Here is a 12,594-nt window from a genome sequence, read left to right on the forward strand (position 1 = left end):
ACCCATTTGTCCCCCCATTGTCCCCCAGCCCCACATGTCACCTCTGTCATCTCCCTATGGGGCTGGAGAGCTGGAGGCCATGTTCTTCTCATTCCTGCAGCCCCTGATTAACGTTGGGAGGTGGTGCTGGCAGCTCCCCACTGTTAATTAGGGGTAATTGGGGTGCTAGTTTGGAGCCCTGTGGACATGTGTGTGTGTCAGGGCTCAGCCATGGGGGCCTTGGGAACCCCCGTGTCACCTCTCCATTGGGTGATGAGGAGTGGGCTGACAGGGTGGGGACCAGCAGGCAGTGTCACCATGATGTCACCGTGATGTCACCATGCCACTCTCACTGTGTCACAACATTGTGGCTTGACATAGTTGCACCCTGTGGCCCCAGGGGAGCACTGAATACTAGGAGTGCGGGGAGCACGAGTTGTACTGGGAGCACTGAGGCCTACAGGCCTCACGGCCCGTCTCCATGGCAGCGGCCCGTCTCCCCGCCCGGGAGGTGCAGACGGGGCGCAAAGCGTTCCCATTGGTCAAAAGTTACAGCGCTCTCTCTGATTGGCCGGCGCGCCCCGCCCTCTGCACACCTGTGTCGCGCGCGGCCTCTTTTTCAGCCTATCGTAGGTGTTCTCTCCTTGACGAGACAGGCGGCGCGGCCAATGGAGCCGAGCGAGGGGCGGGGCCATCCGCACCTGTCCGAAGGGGCGTCGCCGGGTTGGCCCGTCCCCGAGGAGGCGGGGCGACCGCCCCCAATCAGCGCGGGGAGGGGGGGCGGGACGCACCTGGGCGGGGCGGGGCCGCACCTGGGGCGCGGGGTCAGTGCGGCGGCGATGGCGGGCGGGGTGCGGCCCCTCGTGCTGCTGTGCGCGGCGGCCGGTGAGTAGCGGGACGGGGGGCTGGGGGACGGGGGGGGGAGCGGGGTTAGGCCGCGGAGGGCGGCGTTGGAGCGGCGCTGGGGCGATGCGCGACCCCCGGTGTTCGGGTCTCGCTCCACGCCGGGCTCCGGTCCGCCCGCGATCGTGGAGGTTCGGAGCGACGATAATGGGGTGCGGGCACCGCTATGGGGGATCCGCGGTGTTGGCGTGGGGGAAAAACCCAAAGCGCGGCCGTGGGGACGCTGCCGGTGTGGGAATGCCGCCGGCACCGCGGGGACGCCGCCCTGCCGTCCGCTGTTGTCCCGTCCGTTGTTGTCCCCGTCCCGCTGCGCGTTCTGCGGCCGCAGGAGAACTTTCCCTTCCTCCCGTGGGGACGAAGCCCTTGGGGGACATCGTCACCCATCCCTGGTGGTGGCACAGTCACAGCAATCGGCCATGCATCTGTGCCGGGGAACCGTGTGTCCCCTTCCATCCCAAATGTGTCCCTTCCACCCTATCTGTGTCCCCTTCCACCCCAAATCTGTTCCTTCCACCCCATCTGTGCCCCCTCTGCCCCATTGCTGTCCCCGCTCTGCCCCCCAGCAGTTCGGGGTGATGCTGGTGGCCCCGCAGTGACAGCCCCGAGGACATCCAGGCTGAAGATTTGGGGAGAATAACTGCGGAAATGGCTCTGCAAACATCCCGTCCTGCCATGGGCGTCCTCAGCCGAGGGCGTAGTTGTGGGCGCAGCAGTGGGGACAGCAGTGGGGACAGCAATGGGGACAGCAATGGGGACAGCCCCATCCCCGTCCCGCCGGTGGCAGAGGAGGAGCCGTGGGTCCCCGCTCCGGGTTAATGTGTACCCGAAGGCCAAAGTTTCACCTCTCCCCATGGAGTTCCCCTTCCGTCACTGTGCGGTGATGGTGGCAGTGACGTCCCCTCCTTTGTCTCGGGGTGGTGTTGGCATTAACTCTTTTAGGGCCCTGGGGATGGGAGCAGGTGTGTGACCCAAGTGACCCGTGTGACCCAGGACACTGGGACTCCAAATTGGGTCATTTTGGGTTGTTTTTTTTTTTCGCCCGGCTGCTGCCCTTCCCATGTCCCCATTGTGCAGTGGCTGCAGCTCTTCCCGTCCCCGCTTCACATTTCCTGTCCCCACCGCCGCTTCCTGTGGGTCCCAATCCCAACCCCCCCCATTTCCAGGTGGCCCCACAGCCACTGCCAGGTGCTGCCATTCCTGCCCTTTTGGCACGGTGTCTCCAAAGCCTCCATGGGGCTCAGGGACATTGTGGTGAGCAGTGGTCCCAAACCACAGGGTGTGGGGACGCCACAGTGGGCTCTTTGCTTGGGTGTGGGGGCACTGTGTGATCTGGGGACACTGTGCTGGTCTCCTTCCTTGGGCTTGGGGACACCACAGTGGTCTCTCCAGTTGGGCCTGGGGACTCTATGGGGTTTGGGGACTCCATAGTGGCCTTCGTCCTTGGGTATGGGGACACTGCAGTGCTTGGGGACACCGTGGTGGCCTTCCTCCTTGGGTCTGAGTACACTGTGGCAGTTGGGGACACCATGGTGGCCTTTCTTCTTGGTCTTGAGGACACCACAGCAGTCTCTCCATTTGGGTTTGGAGACACCACGGTGCTTGGGGACACTGTGGTGGCCTTTCTTCTTGGGTTTGGGGTCATCACAGCGGTTTCCCCCTTGGACCTGGGGATGCTGTGGCACTTGGGGACACCGTGGTGGCCAACCTCCTTGGGTTTGGGGACATGGTGGTTCCCCCCCTTGGTGTTTTGGTTCGGTGGCACCGCGGTGCCCCAGGCGTTGTGGGAGCGGCGCAGGGCGGTGTCCCTGCAGTGACTCAGCGGCGCAGCGACTGTCTGGACCCACAGCAATGGGGCCCACAGCCCCTGGGGGTCACCACTGCATTCCACCGCTTCACAACGTCAGGCACCGGAGCGGGGGATGGGGGGTCAGCGTGGGGTGAGCGTGCGAGGACAGGCGTGCGTGCGTGCACACGCGTGTGTGTGTGTGCCCGGAGCGTGGGGAGTGGTGCGAAACCGGGAGGTGACGCAGGTGGCAGCTGGCACAACGGGATTTTCCGGCTCTGTGTGGGGTCACCTCCTTGTGCCCCATACCGTCACCTCCTCCTGCCCCACGCCGTCACCTCCCGGTCACTGTGCCATCCCAGGAGCGCAGGCAGCAGTGCTGCAGAGCTGTGACCCTGTGCTAATAAACGCGCGGGTCGGGAGGTGCCGTTAATCGCTAACCACATCTGGGCACTGATTAACGAGGCTGATAAGAGATCTGATAACGGGTGGGTGACGCGGAGGGGTCCTCTCCCTCCCTCTCCCGTGTCACTCAGCCACTTCCGCTCCCGCAGTGTCCCTGGTGGGCGCCCAGGTCACCTCGGAGACGAAGGAAGTGCCTGAGAACCAACGTGAGTCACTGCGACCCACAGCTTCGGGCCATCAAGTGCCCCACGGCCCCATTAACTGCCCCACAGCCACACTGACTGCCCTGTGGTCCCATCAACCATCCCATGGCCACATCAAGTGCCCCCTGGCCCATTAGCCACCCCATCAAGTTCCCCAGGCCCCATTAAGTGCCCCATGGCCCTGTCATCAACCCCTTGGTCCCATTAACCACCCCATAGCTTCATCAAGTGCCCAGTGGCCCAACAACCACCCCACAGCCCCATTTAATGCCCCACAGTCCTATTAACTGCCCCATGTCCCCAGCAAAAGCCCATGACCCCCATGTGAGCCCCTCCTGGCCCCACACATGAACTCCATAACCCCACTGAGTACCCAGTGGCCCCACATAAGGATCCCATGACTGCACCTGAACATCCCAAGATTGCACCCAGCTGCACCAAGCTCCCCATAACCCCACAAGAGCATCCCATGGCTCTGCATGAGCCCTCTCATGACCCTACATGAGCACCCCGCGGCCCCACCAAATCCCTCATAACCCCCCATGAGCCCCATCGTAGCCCCATGCGAGCACCCCATGCCCCTCCCAAGCCCCTCATGACCCCACATGAGCATCCCATAACCCCACCAAGCCCACCATGACTCCACTTGAGCACCCCATGACCTCACCAAGTCCCCTATAACCCCGCATGAGCCCTACCATGACCCCACATGAGCATTCCATATCCTCACCAAGCCCCCCATAACCCAACAGAGCACCCCATGACCCCACATGAGCACCCTATGGCCCCACCAAGCACCCCATGACATCACATGAGCATCCCATAACCCATCAAGCCCCCCGTGGCCCCACAAGTATCCCATGAGCCCCACCATGGCCCCACACGAGCACCCCATGCCCCTCCCAAGCCCCTCATGACCCCACATGAACATCCCATAACCCCACCAAGCCCACAATGACTCCATTTGAGCACCCCATGACTTCACCAAGTTCCCTATAACCCCCCATGAGCCCCACCATGACCCCACATGAGCATCCCATAACTCCACCAAGCCCCCATGGCCCCACAAGTACCACATGACCCCCAATGAGCCCCACCATGGCCCCGCACGAGCACCCCATGACCCTTCCAAGCCCCTCATGACCCCACAGGAGCACCCCATGACCCCACAGGAGCACCCATGACCCATATGAGCACCCTCTGGCCCCACCAAGCCCTCATAGCCCCACGTGAGCATCCCATAACCTCACTAAGCCCCCTATAACCCTTCATGAGCCCCACTGTGGCCCAACAGGAGTCTCCTACAACCCCACAGGAGCCCCCCATGCCCCCGCCAAGCCCCCCCCCACCCGCAGCAGTTGGGTTTTGGGGTGCTGCTCCCCCCGCTGAGCTCCATCTCTCCCCGCAGCCGTCGACATCCCGTGCTCTGCGTACCGCTCCGACTGGGGAAATCCCCGCATCGAGTGGAAGTTCCAGAAGGGCTCTTCCCTGGTGCTCTTCTACTATGCGGGGGCACTCACAGGTACTACACAGGGCTTGGAGCTGTGGGTGGCGCCGTGTTGTCCGTCTGTCCGTCCCCCAACCCTCCACCTCTCCCCGCAGACCCCTACAAGAACCGCGTCGTGTTCTCCGTCACCTCCATCCACTTCAGCACGGTGACGCGGGAGGACACGGGGAAATACATCTGTGAGGTGGTGGGGGACAGCTCCCAGATCGCCAAGTCGGAGGTCAACCTCATTGTCCAGGGTGGGTCCCCACATCGCCACGTCCGTGTGTCCCCATGTCCTCATGTTCCTACATCCCCATGTCCCCATGTCTGAATGTCCCCAGTTCCCCATCTTCCCACCTCCCCATGTCCCCCCATCTCCACTTCCCCACTTCCCCATGTCCTCACATCCCCACATCTCCGTGTCCCCACTTCCCCACGTCCCACGTCCTGACTTCTCCGCATCTCCATGTCCCCACATCCTCGTGTCCCCACTTCCCCACATTCTCATGCCCCCACATCCTCATCTTCTATACCCCCATGTCCCCATGTCCCCCATCCCCATGTCCCCACCTCTCCACATCCCCAGTAGGGCTGGGGTGAAGGTGAATGTTCCCATGTTCTTGGGTTGTACCCGGTGCTCTTTGTATCAGTGTTTCCCTATAGAACCCATAGGGGAAATGAACCAGGTTGGTGCTCCCCTATAGAGCCTGGACAGGGTGAATCAGGATGGTGGTTCCCCATGGAGCCCATAAAGGGACGTGAATGTCACTACATTATTGGAGGGAACCCCGTGCTCTTTGGGTTAGTTTTTCCCTATAGAACCCATAGGGGCAGTGGAGGTGACCCCAGGGGTTGACAGTTCCCTATAGAACCCATAGGGGTGGTGAATCAGGTTGGTGTTTCCCCATGGAACCCATAGGGGAGGTGAACCATGTGGGTCACCCTATAGAACCCATAGGGGAATGGAATCGGGGGGGTGGCTCCCTATAGAACCCATAGGGGCAGTGGAGGTGCCCATACCCTCGAGGCACACCCCATGGTTCCCATTTCCCTCCTTAGCCCATAGTCTGACCCTTTTGCGGTCCCCCCCTCTGTCTCCCCATAGTCTGACCCCATCCCAAGGGTCTCGCCACACTGCCCTTCCATTCACTGACCCTTTTGTGGTCCCCACACACTGTCCCCAAATAGTCCGGCCCTTTTGGGGCATCCCCCCTCACTGTCACCACATAATCTGTCCCCATCTTGGAGTCCCTTCACACAGTCCCCACATCGTCTGAGCCTTTTGGGGTCCCCCCCCTTCCCTGTCCCCCCATATGCTGAGCAATTTTGGGGATCCTTCCTCACTGTCCCTCATACACAGATCCTTTTGGGGCCCCTCTCACAGCCCCCCCCCATATGCTGACCCTTTTTGGGTGTCCCCTCTGTCTGTCCCCCATACGCTGACCCCATCCTGAGAGTCCCCCCTCCCTGTCTTGCCGTAGTCTGACTCTTTGGAATCCCCCTTCTCTATACCCCCATATGTTCACCCTTCTGTGGGTCCCCCCCATATTCTGACCCTTTTGGGGGTCCCCATCCCCCCATAGTCTGACCCCATCCCAGGGGTCCCCCCCTCACTGTCCCCCCTATGCTGACCCTTTTGGGGTCTCCCCTCGCCGTCCCCCCATAGTCTGATCCCATCCTGGGGGTCTCCCCTCTCTGCCCCCCCATGCACTGACCCTTTTGGGATCTCCTTTGATGTCCCCCCCATACGCTGACCCTTTTGGGGTCTCCCCTCTCTCTCCCCCATACTCTGACCATTTTGGGATCTCCCTCTGATGTCCCCCCATACACTGACCTTTTTGGGATCTCCCCCTGATGTCCCCCCATGCACTGACCCTTTTGGGGTTCCCCTTCTGTCCCCCCTACAATGACCCCATTTGGGATCTCCCCCCGCTGTCCCCCCACACACTGACCATTTTGGGGTCCCCCTGCAGTGCCCCCCTCCAAGCCGGTCGCCCACGTTCCCAGCTCAGCCACCATCGGTCGCACCGCGGTGCTGCGCTGTACGGAGTCGGACGGCTCCCCCCCCCCCACGTTCCGCTGGTACCGGGACGGCATGCTGATCCCCACCGACCCCAAAAGCAGCCTCAGCTTCCGCAACTCCTCCTACACTCTGGACTCCACCACCGGGGAGCTGGTGAGTGCCGGGGGGGGGGAGGGGGATGGAAACCCATGGGACCCCCGGAGCCTTCCCACCCCCACCCATGGGTGCCTCCCCCCCTCCTGCAGACCTTCAATCCCGTCAGCGCCTTTGACACCGGCGATTATTACTGCGAGGCCTCCAACAACGTGGGCACGGCGCAGAGGTCGGATGCGGTCCGCATGGAAGCCAGTGAGAGATGGGGCAGCGGGGGCCTGATGGGCGCTATGGGGTGGGCTAGGGTGCTATGGGGTCCCATAGGGTGCTGTGGGGTGGTGTAGGGTGCTATGGGTGCAATGGGGTGGTGTGGGATGCCGTGTATGCCAGAGGCTGGTGTAGGGTGCTACAGGGTGGGGTAGGATGCTATGGGGTCCCATAGGGTGCCATGGGGTGGTGTAGGGTGCTACGGGAGGGGGTAGGGTGCTATGGGGTGGTGTAGGATGCTATGGATGCAATGGGGTGGTGTGGGATGCCATGTGTGCCAGAGGCTGGTGTAGGGTGCTACAGGGTGGGGTAGGGTGCTGTGGGGTGGTGTAGTGTGCTATGGATGCAATGCGATGGTGTGGGGTGCCATGGGTGCCATAGGGTGGTGTAGAGTGCTACAGGGTGGGGTAGGGTGCTATAAGGTCCCATAGGGTGCCATGGGATGGTGTAGGGTGCTTATGAGGTGGTGTAGGGTGCTATGGATGTGATGCAATGGTGTGGGGTGCCACGGGTGCCAGAGGGTGGTGTAGAGTGCTACGGGGTGGGGTAGGGTGCTAAGGGGTTCCATAGGATTCTATAGGGTGTTGTAGGGTTTTATGGGATGGTGTAGGGTGCTATGGATGCGATGGGATGGTGTAGGGTGCCATGGGTGTCATAGGGTGGGGTGCTACGGGATGGGGTAGAGTGCTATGGGGTGGTGTAGGCTGCTATGGGTGCAGTGGGGTGGTGTGGGATGCCGTGTATGCCAGAGGCTGCTGTAGGGTGCTACAGGGTGGAGTAGGGTGCTGTGGGGTCCCATAGAGTGCTGTGGGGTGGTGTAGGCTGCTATGGGTGCGATGGGGTGGTGTGGGGTGCCATGTGTGCTAGAGGGTGGTGTAGAGTGCTACAGGGTGGAGTAGGGTGCTATGGGGTTCCATAGGATGCTACAGGGTGGGGTAGGGTTTTATGGGATGGTGTAGGCTGCTATGGATGCGATGGGGTGGTGTAGGGTGCCATGGGTGCCATAGGGTGGGGTGGGGTGCTACGGGATGGGGTAGGGTGCTATGGGGTGGTGTAGGCTGCTATGGATGCAATGCGATGGTGTGGGGTGCCATGTGTGCCAGAAGGTGGTGTAGGATGCTATGGGGTGGAGTAGGGTGCTATAAGGTCCCATAGGGTGCTGTGGGGTGGTGTAGCATGCTATGGATGCGATGGGGTGGTGTGGGGTGCCATGTGTGCCAGAGGCTGGTATAGGGTGCTACAGGGTGGAGTAGGGTGCTGTGGGGTCCCATAGGGTGCTGTGGGGTGGTGTAGGCTGCTATGCATGCGATGGGGTGGTGTGGGATGCCATGTATGCCAGAGGCTGGTGTAGGGTGCTATGGGGTCCCATAGGATGCTCTGGGGTGGTGTGGGGAGCCATGTGTGCCAGAGGGTGGTGTAGGGTGCTATGGGGTGGGGTAGGGTGCTACGGATGTGATGGGGATGTGGAGTACCGTGTGTGCCAGAGGGTGGTGTAGGGTGCTGTGGAGTCCCATAGGGTGCTATGGGGTGTTGTAGGGTGCTGTGGGTGCAATGGGATGGTGTGGGGTGCCATGGGTGCCCAAAGGTGGTGTAGGGTGCTATGGGGTCCCGTAGGGTGCTATGGGGTGGTGTAGGCTGCTATAAGTGTGAGGGGTGGTGTGGGGTGCCATAGATGCCAGAGGGTGGGGTAGAGTGCTATAGGGTGGGGTAAGGTGCTCTGGGGTTCCATAGGGTGCTATGGGTTGGTATTGGGTGCTTTGGTTGCCATAGGGTGGTGTAGGGTACTGTGGGGTGCTATGGGGTGATGTAAGTGCTATGGGTGCCATAGGGTGCTATGGGTGGTGTGGGGAGCTATGGGTGCCATAGGGTGCTATGGAAAATCCTTAAAGGAGAATTCTGAAGGAAAACCTAAAAGGGGAATCCTAATGGGAAATCCAGAGGGGTCCCCACGGCACCCCCCCCACTGCCCCACGCTGTTTCCCCCCAGGTGAGGTCAACGTGGGCGGCATTGTGGCAGCGGTGGTGGTGCTGCTGATGCTGCTGGGACTCATCGCCTTCGGGATTTGGTTCGCCTACAGCCGCGGCTACTTCCGTGAGTAGAGCCCCATCATGCTGCCCTATAACCCCGCACATTCACCCCACACATCACCCCACACATCACCCCACACATCACCTCATAATCCCACACACTACCCCATACATGACCCCACACATCACCTCATACATCTCCCCACACATCACCACACACATCCTTCCCATACGTCCCCCCATACATCAGCCCATAAGCCCATGCATCATCCCATAACCCGACACACCATCCCATACATAACCCCATACATCACCCCACTTATCACCCCACACATCACCCCATACATCATCCCATACAAAGCCCTAAACATGACCCCACACCACACATCCCCCCATACGTGCCTCCATACATCACCCCATAAGCCCATGCATCACCCCATACATCACCCCATAACCCCACACATCACCCCATAACCACACACATCACCCCATAACCCCACTCTGTCTCTTTTTCCCTACAGAGAGAAAAGAGTAAGCTCAGCCATTGCTGCCGGTTCCTCCCAGGCTGGGATTTGCAGTGCCGGGCCGGATGATGCCCAGTGGGCACTGGGGGGGCTGGGGGGGGGGCAGCAGAGCCCCTCCTTGATGCACTCCTCTTTTTGCAGCACTGCCTCCAAAAAGGTGATTTACAGCCAACCCTCACAGCGCAGCGACGTGAGTATGGGGGGGGGGGAGAACATGGGGGGGGAACCCCAAACCGCTGTGGGGTGACACTGATGGCCAAAGGGGTGAGAGGGGACCCCAGTGCCTCCCAGGGGTGTCCCCAGAACACAGTGAGGTGACATAACCCACACTGATATCGGGGTCCCCCCGGTGCCCAAATGCCATTATCCCAACCGATATCAGGTGTCCCAGCGGTGTTCAAATCCAAACCAATACTGGGGTCCTCCCAGTGCCCCAGTCCCATTATCCAAACAAATATTGGGGTCCTCCATTGACCAAGAACCAACACCGGGGTCCCATAGTGCCCAAATCCCATAACCCATACTGATATTGGTGTCTCCCCGTTCCCACATCCCCTTATCCGAACAAATACTGGGGTCCCCCCAGTTCCCAAAGCCCATTATCTGAACTGATACTGGGCTTCCCCCAGAGCCCAAATCTGATCCAGTATTGGGATCCCCTGGTTCCCAAATGCCTTAATCCAAACAAATATTGGGTTCCCCACAGTGCCCAAATCCCATTATCTGTACTGATATTGGGTTCCCCCAACTGCCCAAATCTCCTTATCCAAACAAATACTGGGGTCCCCCCAGTTCCCAAATCCCTTTATCCAAACTGATACTGGGGCCTCCCAGTTCCCAAATCCCATGATCTGAACTAATATCAGAGTCCTCTGGTGATTAAATCTGAACCAGTATTGGGGTCCCTCCAATTCCCAAATCCCATTTTCCATTCTGATATTGAGGTGCCCCAAGTGCCCAAATCAAACCAATATTGGGGTTTCCCAGTTCTTAGAATCCTTTATCTGAACCATAATTTGGATCCCCAGTGCCCAAATCCCATTATCTGAATGATACTGGGGTCCTCCGATGCCGGAATCTGAACCAGTATTGGGGTCCCCCAATTCCCAAATCCCTTTTTCTGAATCGATACTGGGGTCCCCAAAGTGCTTAAATCCCATTATTTGAAGCCATATTGGGGTCCCATGGTGCCCAAATCCTTTTATCTGTGTCAATATTGGGGTCCTCCCAGTTCCCAAATCCCATAATCCGAACCAATATTGGGGTTCTCCATTGTCCAAATCTGAACTAATATTGGGGTCCCATGGTGCCCAAACCCCTTTATCCCAACCAATATTGGGGTCCTCCACTTCCCACAGCACTTTATCAGAACTGATACTGGGGTCCCCTGGTGCTTAAATCCCATTATCCAAACCAGTACTGGGGTCCCAAATTCAAACCAACAGTGGGTTCCACCGGTGCCCAAGTCCCATTGTCTGAACTAATCCCCCCAGTTCCCAAATCCCATTATCGGAACTGATGCTGGGGCCCCCAGAGTGCCCAAATCCCATTAGCTGAACCGATGTTGGGGTCCTCCATTGTCCAAATCCAAACCAATACTGGGGTCTCTGATTCCCAAATCCCATTATCCAGATGAATATTGGGGTCCCACAGTCCCCAACTCCCTTTATCCAAACCAATCTCTTTCTTTGAACTGATATTGGGGTCCTCCGGTGATGAAATCTGAACCAATATTGGGGTTTCTGGTTCCCAAATCCCATTACCTGAACCAGTATTGGGGTCCCCCCACTTTGCCCCCCCTCCAACACCACTCTCTGTCCACAGGGGGAGTTCAAGCAGACGTCGTCCTTCCTGGTGTGACCCCATGGGGTGTGGATGTTCCCCATCGCTGCAGCTCCACCATGATTTGAACTATTTGGGGGCTTTGGGTTGGTTTTTTTTTTTTTGGGGGGGGGAGGGGAGGGGGCTGTTTAGTTTCATTTTTTAAAGTGTTCCCCAGTGCCTTCCTGACGTCGGTTCCTTTTTGGGGCATCCCCACCCCCTCCCCTCAAAGCAGTGCCTCATTGTTGTCCCCCCCCAACCCTCGGTTGTCCCCACACTTTGGGGGGGGGGGGTCCAGCACTGCATCCTCACAGGAGCAGAGTCCCCCATCACCTCCTGGGGGGCAGGAGTGGGGGGGAGGGGGGAGCGCAGACCCCATTGCTCCCACCTGCTGGAAACCAATAAACCGTTGTCCTTTATGGAGTGCTTGGTTTGGTTTTTCTTTTTGGGGGGGGAATTGGGACACAGCTCTGTGCTCCCCGGCGCTGGGCACCCCATGACTCTGTGACCCCCCCAGGCCCTTCCCAACCGTCAGTAGAACTTTTATTAATCACTTCTTAACCCTCCCACCCCCAAATTGAGGAGGGGACCCCCTAGGCGGCAGCAGGAGGGGGCAGTGGGGGAGTGCGTGTGTTGGGGGGGGAGAAACCTCTCGTCCCCATTTTTTTATATATATATATATATAATATATAGATTAGTGGCACTATATATAGATAAAGGTGTACACATCACCTGGACTCAGTGCAGCAGGGATTTTGGAGGGGGTTGGGGAGGCAGCCCCAAGCTGGGGGGGCTACCTGGGGTGGGGGGGGTTAATAGGGCAGATGCTCTACGTTAGCAGCAGTGACGGGCTCAGAGCCGTGTCCGATTATCGGTGTCACCCCCGTGTCCCCAACCCCACGGGTATGGGGGGGGGGCGGGAGGTGGGGGGAGCAGCGCGGGGAGGGGGCCCCAGCTCTGGGGGCAGCAGCACTGGGAATTGGGGGTAGGGATTCTTCCTCAGTCTCCCTGCTGGCGTGGAGCTGTGCTGCTCCTCCTGGTGGGAAACTGTCACTGAGTGTCCCCAAGGGCTGGAG

The 12,594-nt window shown here is 59.5% G+C and overlaps 1 protein-coding gene across 1 annotated transcript; it reads left to right on the top strand.

Moving 5' to 3' along the window:
• The first annotated feature begins 771 nt into the window (after window positions 1-771).
• Window positions 772-11,937, top strand: F11R (F11 receptor). Its single transcript, XM_031608736.2, has 10 exons — window positions 772-864; window positions 3,220-3,276; window positions 4,682-4,795; window positions 4,876-5,019; window positions 6,736-6,938; window positions 7,031-7,133; window positions 9,133-9,237; window positions 9,695-9,704; window positions 9,839-9,887; window positions 11,522-11,937. Exons 1-10 carry the CDS (start codon window positions 819-821, stop codon window positions 11,555-11,557), a joined length of 867 nt encoding a protein of 288 aa, XP_031464596.2. The 5' UTR covers window positions 772-818; the 3' UTR covers window positions 11,558-11,937.
• Window positions 11,938-12,594: the final 657 nt, after the last annotated feature.

Source organism: Phasianus colchicus, chromosome 30 (assembly GCF_987193195.1).
Source record: "Phasianus colchicus chromosome 30, bPhaCol1.hap1.1, whole genome shotgun sequence".
In the NCBI taxonomy this organism is placed as follows: Eukaryota; Metazoa; Chordata; class Aves; order Galliformes; family Phasianidae; genus Phasianus; species Phasianus colchicus.